Consider the following 19,946-nt stretch of genomic DNA (forward strand, 5'->3'; position numbering starts at 1 on the left):
ATAATTGCCCTCTACCCAGTCAGTTCAAACTCAGGTCGTTGCAAACTTTAGTGTGTGGTGATTTGAACTGAAATTATCAACTAAATTGATTTGTTTAATAATCAAATGAATTTTAAAACAATGTTGAATTTTTTAACAAGAAAATCAGAAAAAGATCATTTTAATGTATTATAGTAATCTACAACACTCTCCAAGATTCCTGATTTGAAAAGAAATAAAATAAAAACTAGTGATTTATTCCTATTTATTTGCTTATTTTTGTCAGTACTGGGGATTGAACATAGAACTTCACAAATACTAGGCAAGCATTGTACCATTTAACTGCAGCCCCAACCCTCAGCAATTTTCTTTTGTAAATTCAAAGACAACTTGATGGCAGTCCTAGGAATTCTGTTCCTATAGAAATGATCCAAGAACTCATTGAAGGCATTTTGAAAATTTGTAATGAAAGCAACAGTTACAACACGGGGCTCTGCCATTTCCTAAAGTCTATGTAGATTTGGTTTTGCTTTTCTTTTAATAGGAAAACTCCTCCATATGCTGTGGCCAGTGGTATTTCTTCATAACCATTGTTGAGTATTCTCGAGTAGTGAGATTAAGTGACCCACAGGCGGTGTCTCTCCCTGTGTGTGTGTTTCAGGGGCAGTGGCAAGCACAGAGGTAAAGCAGAAGCTTCAAGAATTCCTGTTGAGTAAATCAGCAACGAAAGACACTCCAACCAATGGAAAGAATCATTCCGCGAGCCGCCATCCCAAGCTCTGGTACACGTATGTTCTGTGTTCGGCTGTTTTCATCCTCAGTGTAGAGAGCATGGGTTCTATCTTTGGCTGACCTGGGCAGAAATCCTGAGCTTACCACTTCTGGGGCTTTCATGGCTGCTAACAAGTGCCTGGAAATCTCTAAGGATCAGCCTTTCTCTCCACAAGAAAGAGACCACAACAACACCTGCCACCAGAGTTGCTGGGAAGTCCCGAGAAAAAAATGTAACGAAAGATATAGGTGCTAGCAGGGCTCAGTTAGCGTTAGCATCTATCACCCGGAAGGCAGGGAGGGCATTGTCTTCCTTACTGAATGAGTAACTGGCATGGGGGTAGAACCCAGGGACGGTTTTGAATCCTCAGGTAGTTTCTCTGACATCTGTGCAGAATTTGTGAATGCTTAAGGATTTGGCCTCTTTTTGTTTCACGTGGCTTAATATAAAATGGAAATCAGAGCTATTTTGAGAAAATCAGATGATTTTTGGTCCCACGTGTGTATCGGTTGACCTGAGAAACCAGCCAGTATCAGAAAATAATCTGAAAGAAATATAATTTTGTTACCTTAAGTCATCTGCATAGGAAGTGACTGATTCATGATGCTCTCAAAGTTAGCACATTTCAGGAAAAAAAAAACATAATTTTCTAATGAGAAACAACTACTAGGGAATAATTTATCTGCTGAAAATGCTTCAGCTGTTCCCTTGAGTGTATCTGACATGGCCCTCATGTCAGCAGTGATCTTTTCTTGTTTATATGTAATATAATTCCAGCTAACCATAAATCATTAATTTGAGGAATTAGCTATGTGGCTCTGGGAATTTTCCTTGAATTCTCAAAGAATCAGTTTCCGTCTCTGTAAAGAGGACATAATAACATGTGTTGATGCTTTTGGCCAGTTTCAAGTATGTGAAATGACCATACATGTGTTAAGTGTTGAGAATGTAGTTCTCAGATAAAGACTTACGGTGGAGTAGTCACTGTGGAAGTGGCCTGTGCCCTGGGCATTCTCTCTGTTGTGTGAGAATTGGGATTCCTGTACACACTGGGTAGTTTGAGTTCAGTCCTCCAAATTCTTCTTCAGTAGCACAATTGCTTCCTTTTCAATATACTCATTCCAGAAAAAAATAGCATATTTTTAAGTTAGTTTTCTATTGAAGAGGAATGTGCTTTCATTTTTTTCAATAATTTATGTATTTTTACTTTATGTGTATTGGTGTTTTGCCTGCATGTTTGTCTGATCTTGGAGTTACAGACAGTTGTGAGCTGCAATGTGGTTGCTGGGAATTGAACCCAGGTCTTCTGGAAGAACAATCAGTGCTCTTAACCTCTGAGCCCTCTCTCCAGAATGTGCTTTCTAATCCACACGTTAAGATGGCCTGTAGGACTCAGGCCCCTGAGGCTCCAGGCTGTCATCTCTTCAGTACAAAGGTCGTCCTTGGGCACATGGCTATGCCATCTGGGAGTGATGAGGTCTTTGGACATGTTCACTTCCACCATGGTTGTTCTATAAAGGTGACTCCAAAGGATCAGGATAGCAGCTGTTTTTGTTTGTTAGGTTGATTTTGTAGTTTTTTAAAAGTATAACAATCTAAGTTCTTCTATCAAAGTGAAATTTCCCATGTGACTGAACGACCAAACACAGGGTGGGCACTAAGAATCCCTCACTGTTCTGTTTCCCTGTAGTGAACTTGGATACTGAGGCTGAGGTTTGTAGACCCTGGGGAGGGAGAGCGTAAATACAGCTGAGTCACGTGGACATTGTGTGCAGCTGAGTCATGTGGACAGTGTGTGCAGCTGAGTCACATGGATTGCACACCCTGGAATCCAGCTTCGCTATAAACCCTTTTTGTTTGTTTTAGGGCCGCTCACCACACCTCACTGGATCAAAGCTCTCCACCTCTCAGTGGGACGTCTCCATCCTACAAATACGCATTACCAGGAGCCCAGGATGCCAAGGACGATTTCCCCCTGAGAAAAACAGGTAAGTTGGCACAGCGAGGACAATGCTTACTTTTTCACGGCACACCTTCCTTTTGTTCTTCTCACTTCTTGATAGAAATTAAAGAATATGACGTGGACAGCGTCCACGTACACCCTTCACTCACAGCTTCTTGAACCAAATGTATCCACACGCACATGCACACGTGAGCTCCTGTACATATTCAGAGAAACACAGATGCGACTCCCTTTTCCTTATTGCTGCATGAGTCCAGTCACTAGATAATTAAAGTATCTTTGTAAGATTGAAAAGTATATCTGATTTCAATTAGCAATCAATGTTAGAATAAAGGAAAATAGGGATGTCGACCCCAGAAAAGTGTGATGTTTGTTCGTTTTAAGGATCCTATATTGTCCTTCTTTTCTTTAACCATTTGCCTAAGCATGTCTAGTCAGAATATTCTGTCCAACACATTTTTTGAATTTTAATATTTCAAATAATGATGTAGTGAGCATCAGTTCAGTCAATGTTTTCTTCTGAGAAAGTTTGCTCCCTAGGGTTCTCCAGACTCCTGAACTAAGTAAAAATGTGCCCTTATTAATTTCATGTATAAGGACACACGACACACAACCACACACATGGGAGCACGCAGTAAGACTTGTTTGGATGAGTGTCACCGTGGAGTTTTGTTTAGGATTTAATGGACAGTATCATCTCTAAATTATGTATATTTCTTTCCCATCTTCTCTTCCTCTTGAATATCACTGACAAGTGATAGTTAATGTGCATATATGCTCTTCCCACTATAGTCAATATAGTTAAATAACAGATAAGGTGTGTGTACAGTATGTTCTAAAGCTTTCAGTGTTTCAGAGACTGCAGCTTTTCAAAAGATTTAAAATATCCCACAGCTTCTAAACTGGCATTGATAGATAGTTGAAGCTATTGTATTTTATGCAGGTCTTATTGAGGGACTGTATCTCTGTAATTTGTGCATAAAATCCACAGAGTGGTGATTTCAAATAATTATATTCATTTTTTCTAAGCAATTTGGAGTAATTAAAATGGATGTAGATTGTACAAACACATGCTGGAGCTAATTTCTGTCAGATAATTTACCTGTGGCATAATGAAGATTTAAGAAGAAAATCAATTGTGAATAAGAATCTATTTCCCCTCATCCACTTTATATAGTCCCAGACGCAGGGAAAGAGTGCTTAAGCTTCCCAAGGCAATCAGTGCGTTTTTATCTTCATAGGCCCGGGATTTTCATGTCTCTAGGATGTTAGACATAGTAGAACACTTCAGTAGGGTCCAGTGTAAAGGGAGGACTGGCTGAACTCCATGTATTTGTCTGAATTTTACGTTGCTACCCACATAGTGCATTACCTTTCTTGTGAGTAAAGGTCTCTAGGACAAAAGGAGGGAAGAGAAGAGTGAGGCTTTCTGTACTTCTCAACCTGGGGATTTAGTTTGTGGAAATTGATTCATAGAGGGTGTGGCACTAACAGAATTAATATTTGGTGATATGTGTGGGAGCTATTGACAAAAATTCTATCAACATTCCCATAATCAGGGATGACACTGTCATGAAATAGCCCCAAAAAATGACGAGAAGGAAAGAACACGAAGTCTGCTTGTGGCGGAAGGCTCCTAACAAGTGATGTATGTATTCAAAGACCTGTCCTCTGAGCACGTGGCCTGCTCTGTCCTCTTACTGCAGAGACGGCACATGGACTTAGCTGAAGTGTCCTCCAGAGAAGGGGCATCTGGCCCCACAAGCATCCACAAAGAAAATCTGTTTTTGAAACTAATGAGTATTAAAAGTTAGTAATCTGGATCCTTCTGTTTCCACGAGAACAGTTTGGTTTCCCTGTGAGAAGAACGAAGGATGGGTTCTTCATTTATGCTCAATGAAATTCCCGATCCACAACACAAATGTGCTCAGTGTGGATGTTATGTCCCCAGATCTGAATCTGGGCACATATGTGAGAAACTCTTTGTGACGTATCATACATGAGAATAGCCAGGGCCTGTCTTATGGTATATTTTCTGTAGCTGCCCAATATTTTAAATGTGTCCTTTTTCTGCTGAAAATCTGATATTTATGAAGTATCAGGCTGCTGATCTGCAAAAGCCACATGTTTTCAAACATCCTAGCATTAAAGTTCTTGAATAGCTGTTAATACTTTGATATCGCTATAGGGCTTCAGAATATCCCTTTTCAGTTCCTGCTGTCTGATGAAGAAAAGTGTGATGTAATAAACCACAGATGTTTTCTGCATACAAAACCACTCAGAGATGCTCTTCACTAATTACAAATAGGCAGGGCTCTTCAGTATCCAGACATCGATCCTCTTGGTACCTGTCAACTGTGTTGTGAGAAAACTGAGACCTATCTTGGTCTTTCATAGGTCACTGAAAAATTTCAATAATATTTCAATTATTGACTAGTACTTCAGCATTTGTTATATTCTCCTGACTCAAATGGTATTCTGAAAATTATAAAATTATGTCATGGCAAAATGTAAGTGGTGAACGGGGAAAGTGCTGAAGGTGACTTTTGTGTCATACAGTGACATCACATTGAACTGAACCTCGAGTGCTGCCGTAGGTCATCCGGAAGTACCAGGACAGCCAACATAGAGTCGAGCTTCATTACGACAGCCAGATTTTCAGCTTTTGCTGTCTACTTAGATATTACCCCAGACTTAGCGGAACTTGATAAATGAACCAGTTCTGTCTTTTGAACTGCCTGTAATACTACATCATTTTTATTTCCTTCACCCCGATCGTTTATCGAATTGCTTGTATGTATTAGTGAGGTTTAGAGAATAAAACTGGAATTAGAGTAAGGAAAGCCTGCACAGCTTTAAATAGATTAAGGTAGTCCTAGAGCTGTCCCTGCAGAAGTAAGGACAATTTTGAAGCTCTCCGAGCTTTCTGGACACCCCTTTCTTCAGCCACTAACAACCCAGGAATAGCCAGCTACAGAATTCTTAGTTTCTCACAGGAGTCTGAACTTTCTCATGCAAGGTGGACCCTTGCTTCCCTCCTCTTGGGAGGGCTGGAGTTGCCCCCAATCTGTTTTAGCTAATAAAACTCATTTACTTTCATTTTTAAAAATTATTTATTTATTTTTATTTTATGTGCATTCTGTTTTGAGTGCATGTATGTTTGTGTGAGGATGTCAAATCCCTGGAACTAGAGTTACAGACATTTGCAAGCTGCCATGTAGGTGCTGGGAATTGAACCAGGGTTCTCTGAAGGATCACCCAGTTTTTTTAACCAATGAGCCATCTCTGTAGAGTTAGGTTTATTTCTTTTAATTCTTAAATGAATGCCTGTATGTGACTGGTTTTGAAGTTGGAAATACCATATTTTTGCCCATACTGCTATGGAACCAGATTCCCCTCCTGCTACTGCACACCACAGGACTGATAAGAAAGTGGGGAGCTTCTGGGGCTTGACACTTTCAAAAGATTGCCTATTTCCCACAGAGATACTACATGCCTGCTGACTTTGAACTGACCTTCAAAACCATTTAATTTGGTTTATATTCCAGTGAGTATGTGCATATGTTTCATAAAATATTATGACAAAAATTTCTGGAAGTTTTATACTCTATTATATTATCGAGGTCTTAGGCAGTGAACTTTGCCTTTCTTTGAATATTATAATCTTTCCATTTTATACTTCTGAACAAAGCAAACAGGCAAGGTATATTAACCTCTTAAACTGCACGAGTCATATAAAGCCTGGCTTTGGCTAAGAAGACTGTTCCAGTCCTACTGAAACACTCATTTTAATGGTCAGAAACACTGGAATATGACTCAAAGGTGGAAGGGATCCAAACATAAGTTAAGGTTGCAGAATGCCAATGGCATTTTCCACTTAGAGTAAATTGGAAAGGGGACAGTTGAGACAGTGTCCAGCTTGGTAAATCTGATGCAGCAGACAGTGGTCAGGATGAGGAACCTGGGTGACCTATTCAAGGCATTGTAATCCAAAATTAACAGAAGGATGTTTCCTTAAAAGGTCTTAAAAAATCTCTCCCTCCCCCCTCTCCTTGTCTCTACCTCCTTCTCTTCCCCCCTTTTATAGTTTTGCATATGCCTTGGCATTTCAGAATTTGGCATGAAGTCTAAAAGAAGCACCATGGTTATTTAAAGCCTTTACCATATAGGGAGATCTGTACTGTGTGTTTTCAACATAGCTTTTTTTTTAAATCAATAAACTTAGTTTTTAGAATAGTTTTTGACTTACATATTGAACAAATAACATGTTGCACCTATGTTGATCCCATTATCAGGTTCTTTTAGTATCAACCAATCTGTGCATGTGTGTAAAATTGGTGTGCATGTGATATGTGTGTGCATATTTTTGGACACAAATGTGCAGGTGTGTATTCACGTGTGTAGAGGTCAGAGGTCGACACTGGGTGTATTCCTCCATTACTCTTCACCTTATTTACCAGGACAAAGCCTGTTGATGAACCCGGAACTCTTCAAATCCACTTGTCTAGCTAGGCAGCTAACTCTAGGCGTTTCCCGTCACTGCCTACCACTTGGAAGTTCAGTGTAACCTAATTGTATGTCATCTGTCTGTTATTATAGCTTTACACAGAATTACATCGCTTTTAAAACACTGTTTCTCACCTATTCTTACCAACCGTAAAGTGGGTATGTAGTAATTATTTTAATATTTTTCTTGGGCTGGAGAGATGGCTCACCTGGTATTCTTGCACAGAACCTGGGGTCAGTTCCGACCAACACATGGTGGTTCATCATCATCTGTGAGTCCAGTTCCGTGAGGATCCTGTCCTATCCTCCGGCATCCGTAGGAACCAGGCATGCACATGGCACATATACATGCTTGCCAAAAAAAACCCTCATTCACAATTTTTATTTTCCAAGACAGGGTTTCTCTGTAGCTTTGGAACCTGTCCTGTCTTGTAGATCAGGCTGGCCTCAAACTCACAGAGATCTGCCTGCCTCTGCCTCCTGAGTGCTGGGATTAAAGATGTGCCCTACTACCACCCGGCTTTCATTCACAAAACTATAAACAAATAAGTCTCTGAATTTTTTTCTGTGCAGTTGAACTTGTCAAACAATGTCACATAGATAGACTCATGCAGGATGTGACGGTTTCACGATGGTTTCTTTTCCTTGGCATTTGTATTAGTCAGGGTTCTCTAGAATATCAAAAGTTATAGAATGAATCTCTATATATAAAGAAAGGACATGTCTTAGAATTATTGCAGGGGATGGTACAGCTAATCCAACAAATGACTGCCTAGGGGCAGAAAGTCCAAGAGTCCAGCAGTTGTTCAGTCCACAAGACTGGATATCTCAGCTGCCTGAAGTGCACACTGGAATCCTGAAGAAGTGTTGGCTCCAATGCCAGTGAAGGAGTGTTAGCAAGGCCAAGTGCAAGCAAGCAAGCAAATGAAAAGGGAGCATCTTCCTCTCACGTTCTGTATCTAGGCTGCCAGCAGTTGTGGCCCCGACTAAAAGTTGACCTTCCCACCTTACCTCAAATATCCAGATTAGCAGCGGGGTTTCCCACTTCAACGGATTTAATTAAGAAAAAGATCCCCAAAGCAGTGAGCAGCCTTTTGTGTTTTTAGCTAATTCCATATGTAGTCCAGTTGACAACCAAGAGTAGTCATTACAGCATTATGCAGCATTCAATCTTACTGTTTTTTTCACTAAATGAAATTTATCAAATATTATCAATGAACAACATTCCTTTGTATTCTTGACCACAGTTGATTTTCCCACTTACCTGGTGAAGTCATTTTGATTGCTCCAAAGATTGGGTGTCTGTGAATAGAGCTACAAGACTTTGTACCGTGTTTTCAACTTAACAGAGACAAGTTCTGAGGAGGTGTCCAGTTATTCCCCCACGTGGATGAGCCTTGCTTCTCCTGCTAGTGTCTTCACTAAACAGAACACACACAGTGTGGCCAAGTTAAACCTTCCAGTGTTTGTTTTCATGGATAATGCGTTTAGTGCTGTATTAAAATGTAATGTCAAACACAGGATCATCTAGGTTATCTTGTTAGAAGTGTTATGTCTCATTGTAACAGTTAGGATTATAATTAATCTTCAGTTAATGGTAAGAAGAGAATGGATGTTTTTGTTTGGATTCAGTATTTTGCAAGTGAGTACCAGGTTTGGCTATCAAAGTGTTTCAAAACAATCAAGCAAACTTTCGCCCATCTTTAAAAATTCTTAACAATGTCATTATTAATGTGAGTCTTTCAGTTTTTCACTTTCTAAAGCATGTGTTTTTTAAAGCACACAAGACCTTGACCTCCCTTACAACATCTGCAACAAAATCATCTCAGTGAAGAGCTGTGTCTCTCAGAGTACCATGCTCGTGGGTGAGCAGTCTCTGTGTTTGGTGTCTAAAACTGCTTTACAATGAACTCATCGATTTAGAGGCTAGAGCATTCTAGGTCTGATTGGTCTTTAATACGAATGGATATTTTAGCTTCTTTCTTGCTTTCATTTGTGTGTGTGCGTGTGCGTGTGTGTGTGTGTGTGTGTGTTGCTGGGTTTGGTTTTATTTGCTTCTACTGTTCTTTGAGAATTACATTTAGTATATTTTTTTATATTCTTTCCATCCCAACTTTTTCTAGATCACATCATTATATCTCCCACCCAACTTCATGCTCTCTGTCTCTCTCTCTACCCCACTCTCTCTCTCAAAATAAAAATAATAAGCCACTAAAAACCACAGTGCTGCATTTCTGTTGGCTAACTGCCCCTGAGTATGGGGCATGCCCTGGGAGATGGTTGATATATCACTGTCATTTTATAGAGGAAAACCAATTTCCCAGGGTAGGACTTTGTGCTCACTTCCCCACCTCCCTGCTGGGCTCCTGCGTAACTTGAGCTTACACAGGTCTTGTGCACATTGTCATAGTCTCTGTGAGTTCCATGTATGTCAGCCCTGCTTTGTCTAGATCACTGATTCCTTAGGAATGTCTGCCACCTTTGGCTCTTACAATCTTTCTGCACCCTCTTCTGTCATCAGAGACTGTTTGTTCATTTCCCAGCCACTCAGACCAAATAATCACACAGAACCTATATTAATTACAACACTGTTTGTCCTATTAGCTCAGGCTTCTTACATTGTAAATTAACCCATTTCTATTAATCTGTGTATCACCACGAGGCTGTGGCCTACCATTAATTTGAGAAAGTTCTGGCATCTTTCTCCTTTGTCATCTTCATGGCATCTTCTTGACTCTACCTACTCTGTCTCTATATCTCTGTTCAGATTTCCTGCCTGGCTTTACTCTGCTAAGCCATTGGCCGAAACAGCTTTGTTCATCAACCAATAAAAGCAACGTATATGCAGATCTTCCCTTTTCTGTCTAATTTTAAAAGGAAGGTTTTAACTTTAGCATAGTAAAATTACATATACAAAACAGTTATCAAGCAAGCTAGACCCTGAGCCTTCAGGAAGTGCGAGGTGTGACAGACGCATCCCTCGCAGTCGCTGTCTCTGTACAGTCTTCGGTTCTTCCTCAGCATCATGTTGTCTACATCTTCTCCTCTGTCTTCTCATGTGCACATTAGAGTGTATTTGCTGATATTCTCTAATTAAATTAAGGGATTATGACTGTGATGGTATTGAATGTGTAAGTCAGATTGGAAAGCATTTTAATCTTAATACATGAACACAAATAATTTTCCTCTGACTTAGGTTAGCTAATAATAATAATGATGATAATAAAAAGTAAAATTAAAGCATTTTATTCTACCCTTCTTTAACACTGATCTCAACTTATAACTTAGTCCTTTTCTTCTTGAAAAATAACTGCTTTTAACCTTTTTTTCAAAACAGGTCTATTTGTAAAATTTCCCTTAGTTCTGTTTGCCTTTATTTTTACTTCAACTTGAAAGGTGGTTTTGCCAAGTTCAGATTTCTGGACTTTAACCACTTCTCTCCATCATTCTTCCCTTGATTGCATGATTTCTGGCAGGAGATGATGCAATTCTTATCCTTTGGACCCAGAGTAAAATGTTCTCTGTTTGTCACTCCCTGTAATTTTTTTTTTAAAAAAAATCTGTCCTAAGATCTTTGCATTTTGGACATGATAAGGCTACTTGTGATTGAGGATATTTATACAGCATCATGTTGTCTGAATTCCTGTATTTGAGATCCAGTGTCTATCATTAACTTTGGATAATTTCCATCATCTGTAACTTCAGGTTCTTCTGGTGCTGGTGACATAGCTCAGCAGGTGAAAGAGCTTGCTTAGAACCCATGGAGATGGAGAAACTAATTCCTGAAAGTTGTTCTATGATTTTCATGTTGTGCAATAGCATGAATATGCCTTCACACACACACACACACACACACACACACACACACAAAGGTGAAAACTGAGGAATCAGAGAAGGCAGAGCAGCCAGACACTAGAGTTTCTACCTCTACCTATCATCAGACTAAAAGAGCTATCCTGCCCTCAGACTGTTGCCTCAGACTGCACTGAGCTCCTGTCTCTTCCTGCCTTATAGTCCTCTCTCTGCCATATCACTCCTGTCTTTACCTCCCTAGTGCTGGGATTAAAGGTGTGGGATCCCAAGTGCTGGGATCACCTTTGTGTGAGTTCTGTTTTTCTTTTAGACAGATTCAATCTTTTGTAGCCCAGGGTAGCCTTGAAGTAACAGAAATGGGTCTGCCTCTGTCTGCCAAGTCCTAGAACTAGAGATGTGTGCCATCACTGCCTGGCCTCTAGTGTCTTAGCTCTGCACTCTAATCTTCAGGCAAGTTTTATTTGTTAAAACACAAACAAAATATCACTACACACATACACACATATAAACATATACACACATACACACACATACACACATACATACAGGCACACGTACATGGGTGCACACACATACTACTACTGCTAATTATTATCAGTTTATTAATAAATTAATCTTTTCTTTTCCCTATCTCTTACTAAATATATTGATTAGGCATTGATTGCACCTTCCCTTCATCCCACAAATTGAGATTTTCTGTTTCAGTTTTTTGAATTCTTTTTTGGGGAAGGAGAACTATTGTATAAATATTTGAAGATCATTCTCTTCTACATCCTCTTACCTACTGATGAGTTTATCAATGACATACTTTCTGTTACTGGGATTTTAGTTTTAGGATTCCCTTTTAAAATGTAGTGTGTTTTATTTATTTGTGTCTCTGCATGTCTATGTATGTGAAAGCATGTATGCACATGTTTACATTGTGAAGACCAGAGGACAACTTGTAGGAGCAGCTTATCTCCTTCTCCCATGTGGGTTTCAGGAATCAAACTCGAGTCTTTAGGCTTAACTTCAAGCACCTTTACCTGTTGGGCCATAAAGATTCCTTTTTCATTCCTTCTTTGAGTTTTCCATGTTTCTGGGTGAATGAACCACCTGTTCTTCTGTTAGAGCCTTGAACACATTACTTGTAGTGATTTGTTAATCACCCAGAGACTCCCAGATGAGTCTCCTCTGAGTCTGAGTATTTGTGCTGGCTCTTCGGCTGTGTTCTTCCCGTTCTTTGGTTTCTACTGTAATTTTGTTAAGAGCAGAAATGACTGAATGGAAAATAAAAAGTTCTATATTTATGACTCGGTATGAATGTGTATGTGCATTTGGCTGGAGCTGACCTCTTTTAACAAACAATTTGCTGAAACTGTGTTTGTCAGATGATTCAGTTTTTTTCCTGGTTCCTGTGTTGGCCACTCCCAAACCTCTGTGTTATCTTGGGATTCCATTAAGCATTGTGTCTGAAATAGCCTCTGTCTCCCAGGTTCCTGAGTTGTAACCCACTCTTCCCGTACTGGACTCCTGGTGAAGGTGTATGATGTAGATGTTTCCTTTACTGGACTCCTGGTGAAGGTGTATGATGTAGATGCTTCCTTTACTGGACTCTATGTAGATGTTTTTATCCCATGCCCCCATTAATGTGTTATTTATTCTTCCGTATTTGGTGGAATAAACAGTATCTTCATCATTGCACTGAAAAAGAAATTTGATCACATATTGAGTTAGAACAGAGGGCAATACCTTTGAAATTAGAAGGGCTGAATTTATCTTATTTTTCTGATTCATGACACTCTGATAAGGTTGAAAAAATGGAACCAATATTTGACTATCCAGGATTCAGAATTCTCAGATAATTTGGAAATAAGTTTTAATTAATACAAGGCAACTGCATTTAATGTTTGATTAATTATTATGGTAGAAGAGTCTATAATATTTTAATCAGTTTTGAGTAGAAAGATTACCTGTGATAAATTAAGAATTAAATTTATAATCTATACATTTTCACTTTAAGAACATAGAAACCATAATAGAAAATAATGTTACTAAGACTATTTGACCCAAAGATTAAGTATGATTATATTAGACTTGGTGACTACAATAAATAAAAAATCATAGTTCAATAAATGAGAAGCTAATCTTACTAATTGCATAGGTAATTTGTATGGTGGGTAATTAGAGTTTAATATAAACACCAGTTGTGAACTGTGGGATAATTAATCGGCCTTGTAAGAGCGTTGAGCGTCTAAGTCAGTTTACTTGTTTGAAGGGGAAATGAGGGGAGAGTAGCTGGTACAGCCTAGAAAGACAAGATGTGGGAATATCATGGTTTGGTGTCGGGTGGGAGTGGCTGAGAGCTCTGCTTAGCTCAGTGCTGTCTGACCTTTCACATTACAGCCTCAGTTCTTCCAGGCATTCGTTACGTCTGGCTGTTGTCAGCGATGAAGGTACCTCTTGGAAGTCCTGTGCACAGTGCCTGGAACACGGCCATCTCAGTACACAAGTTGCCAGTATCAGTTACTGAGAATAACGGTGCAATATCAGTGAGCGGAGTTATTAATACCAGGACAGAATTTAAAGGAATTTCAATGTCATTTCTTTTCTTAACCATGTCACTAAATCTTGTGAACATTGATTTTCAATTTCAGATTTTTCATGTAAATAAAAATAGACCAATGATATTATATAAGGAAATTTATTTTCTTTCATGAAGATTCTGAGAAGAAATTTTAATTAACTGAAAAATTTATAGGTAACTGCTATCTCATAATCTTTCTCATATTCAATTTAATTATTCACTCTTGCAAAGTCAATGCAATATTTTTTATTCCCCATAAAATGCACAATTAAAATCAGGCATAACATATTAGATAAGATTGGAATGAGAAATTGGCAAAAAATAATAATTAAGGCTTTTAAAATGTTTAGCCATCTGTTGTAAAGTCAGGAGAATGGTTTAAAAAATCCTAATTTGTAAAATTCACAGTTATAGAACTTGAAATCCTGATGAAATATTCCATACAAATATGTGCATACTTTAGACATAGCTAGTGAGTATTATCAGAAGACGAAATGAAACAAATGAAGAAATATGTATGTTGCTATTATCTTTACATTTTTATCCAGCTCTCTGGTTCCTTTGCAATGAAAGTATCCCTTATGGCAGAGAATCTGGCATGACGCTATTACCTATGTGTACAAGTGGCTTCTTCCTTCTTAGTGTTTTAACATAGCAGCAGCTTCCTAAGGCATATGGGATTCTTCATCACGGCTCGTTGTCTCTCTGCAACGCCCCCAGCTCCTCCTGTTATAGACTAGTTTGGTCCTCCGTTATTGTTGTTAATTTGGACTCTCTCTCCCAGAACTCCGTGCTCTTGAGTCCCTGTATCTGCAGTCTTGGGCCACTATCATTTCTTTCAGTAAAAGTTAGTAGTTCTCTATCAATCCTAAGATATTTTATTGCCTTTATCTTTTTCTTTCCAATTTGATGTTTCTAAAGTGTCCTTGACTGTGTTATGTCTTCATTCCCTGACAAGCCCTCTATGCTGGGCACACTCCTGAGGATGAAGGAGGGAGTTGTATAGCAGGTTTGCCCTGCAGGAGCTTGAGTCCTCCATGACGAGATGTGTGCAAAAGAATCCTGATAGGCTTGTGAAGAGTTTAGTGGCATGAACCATTCTCCTTACCGAGAAATTACGTCATCTTTCCTGAGTACCAGAATTCTCAGGTGAAAGCAGCAGTCTAAACCACTTGAAAACATAGCCAAGGAAGATTCACAATGCTTGCATTTTGCCATATATTATTTACATCACTTTATTCTTAATATTTTGGTTTTATTGTGCATATGTAAAAGTTTCTCACATACAACTAATAGTCATGGAGAGTTTATTGGAAAGTTAGAGATGCATCATATGGTGCCTTAAGAAAAGTACAGATCCATTCTGCCCAACAAAATTATCAGTGGTCACAGAAGAGTTCCTAACGTATTATCACCCAACTCAGTAGCTACCAGCTATGTGTAGTCACTTGGCGCTGGACACTGGAAATGGAGCTAGGATTATTTAGAACTGAATTTATTTTTCTACTTTAAGTTAATTTAAATAGTCACTTGTCACCAGTAACTCTCCTTTAATACAGCACAGGTTTTGGCCAAGGCAAGCTTAGCTCTGATATAACTGTCATTCAGACCAGAGCTCCTGAAGCATCATGGTAAACAGTGTCCATTAAGTTGGGCACCTGCACCTTAGGTCACACCATAAATAATCTCTGAACAGACTTTCTCAGGACTCTCTAATGTTTAAAGAGCAAAAACCAAACAAAAGGTCGTTTGACTCAAATGGGAGTCGAGCCATTTTATTGAATCTTGGTTGTGTTCAGATGCACACACGGTGTTACGAATCCGTTGTACTCAAGTGAATCAGACATATGTGAGGTCTGTTCTGATTTCTACTGGGATTCCTGCATAGCAATATCATCTAAATAGTGACAAGGAGACCCAAGGTCCCTAGCCTTACCTCTTCACACCTTAAGGACACAAAAGCAAACATTATTTCTCTTAGCTTTCTGGGAAATTCCCAGGGCTATCTCACTTGAACATCTTGGCTGATGGGCAACCCAGAATCAGCCACTTTTGTGATAGAATTGATTACATCAGAAGTAGAGGGAGAAATTATTGCCTGCTCACTCCAGATGTCTGGATAGACTTTACATAGTTCTCAAATAGTCTGCACTGAGCGAAAGGCTGACCAGTATTTTTCCTTCTAGTGGGTAGTTATGAGCCTGATGACTCCTTGTTCTCTTTCTCTTCTTTCTTTTTCTCCACCAGATTTCTCCGTTTCTCCTCTCTGCCTGCCAGCCCTACCTATCCTTGCTTCTCCTCTCTATTGGCCATTCAGCTCTTTAATAGACCATCAGGTGTTTTAGACAGGCAAAGAATCACAGCTTCACAGAGTAAAACAAATGCAGCAGAAACAAAAGTCGCGCACCTGAAAATAATACTTCCCGACAGTTCCCCTAATCTCTGTGAGCATCTTCGTGGCCATCTGGTTGACATTCTCCTTTAGTAATTCTTCCAAACCCTCTCATAAAGGCTGGAACTTTTGTCTTCTTGCTTTTGGTATCAAACTCAGACACTGTTGTTCCATTGCCTGCATGAGTGCATTCAGAGTGATGTTTTATTCAGTGTAGTTCCAAGAAATTCCTTTGCTAGTTGATGATATTATCAAATGTATTCCCAGCTCAGTAGTCTGAAAGGATTCCCAGTGCTTCCAGCATCTCCAAATCATTAGCTTTTAGTTTGTGTGTTTATTTGCCTCTGGCATTCACAGGCTTTTTTCTTTATCTCTTAGGCTGTGACTTCACTGACCATCTCTGTCTGGCTTACAGCCTATACTTCTAACTTGCCCTCTCTTGTTTTCACTAATGTGTCTCTCATAATGGAAGCCCATGAGTCATGAGCTGCCTACAATTCAACGCCACGTTCTGACAGTTCTTTAGTTTATGTGATAGTCTTTATTTCACAGTGTAGACAGTGTATTTTGACTATATCCACGCCATGTCTCTCCTGCAACTCTTCCCAGCCCCCAACATATCTCCTCCTAACTTCATGTCACTTTTCACTCCTTAGACCAGTCGAGTCCAGTGAGTGCTCCCCATGCTCACAAGTGTCTGTCCATCCCCTTCCCAGAAGCCATACTAACCAATAGCAACAACAAGAGGCAGATAACTCACCCTCCTCTCATAGCATCAACGGCCAGTTTCTCTGTGGCTGCAGTGGGGCCTCATCTGCCCCTCCCTCATTCTTTATGGAATGTTGGCTGGCTCTATCTTGTGCAGATATTCAGCAGGTTGCCACACTGCTGCGGGTTCAGAAGTGTCCGTCAGACCCTGATTGACAGCAGTAGGCCCCAGTCTCTGGCTCTTACAAAGCCTCTACACGCATGTGTTCCGGGGTGTTCCCTGAGCCTTGCTCCCCATCTGTTTCTAGTTCTGTCCTTTTCCTACCAGTTTGTGCTTCTGATGGTGGTTAGCCTAGAGTTTATACCTAAAAATGAAGACTGATCAAGATGCTCTCAACTTCTTTCCCCTTAGATCATAATCTGAGATCTGTATACACAACTTTAGATACCACTGAGTTTTTTTTTCCAATTATTTTATGTGTTGTGGTTGAACTCAGGGTCTCATGCTTCTTAGCCAGTATTTGTTACTAAGCTATTGTGACATTTTTAAACCATATGCCTGTTGTGGACCTAGGTTGATCCTTCTGAGGTGCTCTGCAGACATTTGGCATTAAATCCTCATGATTTTATTCTTTCCCTGCTACTCCCAAAGCCACACACGCTGATCACTGGGCTTGCACTGCCCCCACCTCCTCCCTCTCCTCTTGTCCAGGTGATAGATTTTCTTCACCTCATTTTTTTTTCCATTAAGAACTGATCGCCCTCCTCAACCTTCATTTTTCCTTCTAAAATCCCAGGATAAACTTTGCACAGAATAAATGCTCAATAAACATTTGATGAGAGGGGTACATGACTCTTGTTGTCTGATATTAACTACTCATGAAGAAACGGCGAAACTAATTAAAGCCAGCCAAATAGAAATCTCAGTGGCATTCAGGTTTTTTTCTACCCCTAAGAAAAGCACAGCATTTAAACCACCTGAAATAGAAGAACCGTTAGAAAAACAATGTCGTTCTTTGAGCCCCTGCAGTATATAAACTTGGCAAAAATCTGTTCAAACCACATCTCTAATTAAAACGTTTAGCTGCCAAATAATGTTTTCCGGTTAAAGCCACATTAGTATTATGGGGTGCTTGGCACGTGATAGCACAGACTTCCACTTTGCTGTTGGGTTTCTCGTGGGAAATCCTGTGGAGAAGCATGCCGCCTGCCCGTTGTTGGTTTTCACCTTAGAAAGGCAAAGTGCCGGAGATTCTGAATGGCTCTCTTCTTAAACAAGAGCTATCAGTTCAATGTTTTTCCTCGGTGTCTTATTGAGCTATATGGGGGCACGATTATACCTGTTAAATTGATTTACCAGATGGAATGTTGTATTTTATATTTAGCTGATTAAATTGTAAGAAACTGGAATTATGTCATATACCATAAAGATCTTATATAAGAGCAAAAACAATTTTAATTAACTATATTTTAAGACTAATTAGAGATTTCAGCCGACTCTCCCTCCTTTTTTATTTACATTGAAACAGAAAGGGAGATTAAAAATAGGCATCTTGGGGCTGGAGAGATGGCTCAGCGGTTAAGAGCATTGCCTGCTCTTCCAAAGGTCCTGAGTTCAATTCCCGGCAACCACATGGTGGCTCACAACCATCTGTAATGAGGTCTGGTGCCCTCTTCTGGCCTGCAGGTATACAGGCAGACAGAACACTGTATACATAACAAGTAAATAAATAAATATTAAAAAAAAATAAATAAAAATAAAAATAGGCATCTTGAAAGCTGGGTGTGGGGTGCACACTGTTAGTCCCAACAATCCGAGGGCAGAGGCAGCCAGGTCTCTGTGGGATCAAGACCAGCCTGGTCTACACAGTGAGTTCCAAAACAGCCAGGGCTATGTAGACACCCTGTCTCCAAACAAAACAAAGCAAATTATTTTTAAAAAATGCCGGTGGTAGTGGCACACACCTTTGATCCCAGCACTTGCAGGCAGAGGCAGGTGGATCTCAGTGATTTGGAGGCCAGCGTGGTCTACAGAGCTAGTTTCAGGACAACCAGGACTGTTGCACAGAGAAACCCTGTCCCGAAAAACTGAAGAAAAAAGGAACTAGAAATCATGATAAGAGTATGTGGCTTCATAATTTAATATTTCAGATGGAATCTCTAAGAGGAAAACATAAAATATTGCACTGAAGTTTTGGAAATTGTTTGCTTGTTTTGCTTATTTAATTATTTAAAAGGTGTTATTAGTATTTTAAAGTTAAATTATTCTTAATTTATACTGTATAAATTAAGAATGATTCACAGGATGATTTAAAAGAAAAAATACTTTTTTTCTTTTTGTATTATTTTGTGGATAAGCAAATATACTAATAAAACAGTTGCTCTTTGTAGAAAATTAAATATTATAAAATAAGTAATAATTTTAAGTAAATTGTTGCCCTTTTGCTAAGCGTTGGGTATGTCATTAATGATTCTCCTACTATCCTGGTTTGTTATGTAAAAATAAGACAATAAGTGCATAGCAGAGTAGACCCAGATCCACCCGGAACCATATTCCACTGTCACCAGACTCCTGAAAGAGAGTCTGCCCTGGAATACCCACTCAGCACGACTGGTTCCTAATGGCTTCTGTACCAGATTACCACAAACCTATGTGGTAAGAGAACACATTGATTATCTACCAGTTCTAGATGTCACAGACTGGAAGGAGTCTTCTTGGGCTAACATCACGTCAACAGGACTGTCCACCTGTGTGGAGTCTCCAGCGGCCACCTTTGCCTGCAAAGCTTCTGAAGGCTGCCTGCAGTTTCTGATGTAGACCCCACGCTCAAAGACAGCGTGGTCAGTCTGACTGTTTCTCAAGCTGTATCATCTGACAGGCACTGGCTCTCTTTCATAGTTGGGGAGGGAAACTGAGTGAGAGCGGCAGGCTCACTTTGAGCTGGAGAATCTTCTAGCAAAATTAAATTCATCTTTCCCTTTAATTCCCCCTTTACTGTGTAGTACAGCATTCGGGCAAGTATCTGAACGCTTCATTTCCTCAGATTCCTTCAACTGCCTCTCTACTGAATGTGTAGACATCCTCCTTACTGTTGTCCCTTAAGTAATACACTACAACAAATATCACTGCACCAATTGCATCTCGTCAGTCATTAGGAGTAATTTGAGTTGTAGACAAGTACACAAATATCTACCTATGTCAGATTTTTAAGTGAAAAGCAAAGTAAATGGGAATGTATTCAAAAAT

At 39.6% G+C, this 19,946-nt stretch overlaps 1 protein-coding gene across 4 annotated transcripts in view; it reads left to right on the forward strand.

Annotated features, from left to right (window-relative positions):
• The window catches only part of Hdac9 (histone deacetylase 9), a 463,183-nt gene that overhangs the window by 98,848 nt on the left and 344,389 nt on the right, over positions 1-19,946 (forward strand). For 2 of the 4 annotated variants that reach the window (XM_041657935.1, XM_041657936.1), the window contains exons 5-6: positions 641-767; positions 2,618-2,739. In XM_041657935.1, the coding sequence (XP_041513869.1) occupies positions 641-767; positions 2,618-2,739 (249 nt within the window). The remainder of the gene's footprint in view (positions 1-640; positions 768-2,617; positions 2,740-19,946) is intronic. The other 2 variants (XM_041657937.1, XM_041657938.1) reach the window with 1 other exon arrangement.

This window comes from Microtus oregoni, unplaced genomic scaffold (assembly GCF_018167655.1).
Source record: "Microtus oregoni isolate MIOR12 unplaced genomic scaffold, Mior012 000009F_ref0000495, whole genome shotgun sequence".
Taxonomy (NCBI): Eukaryota; Metazoa; Chordata; class Mammalia; order Rodentia; family Cricetidae; genus Microtus; species Microtus oregoni.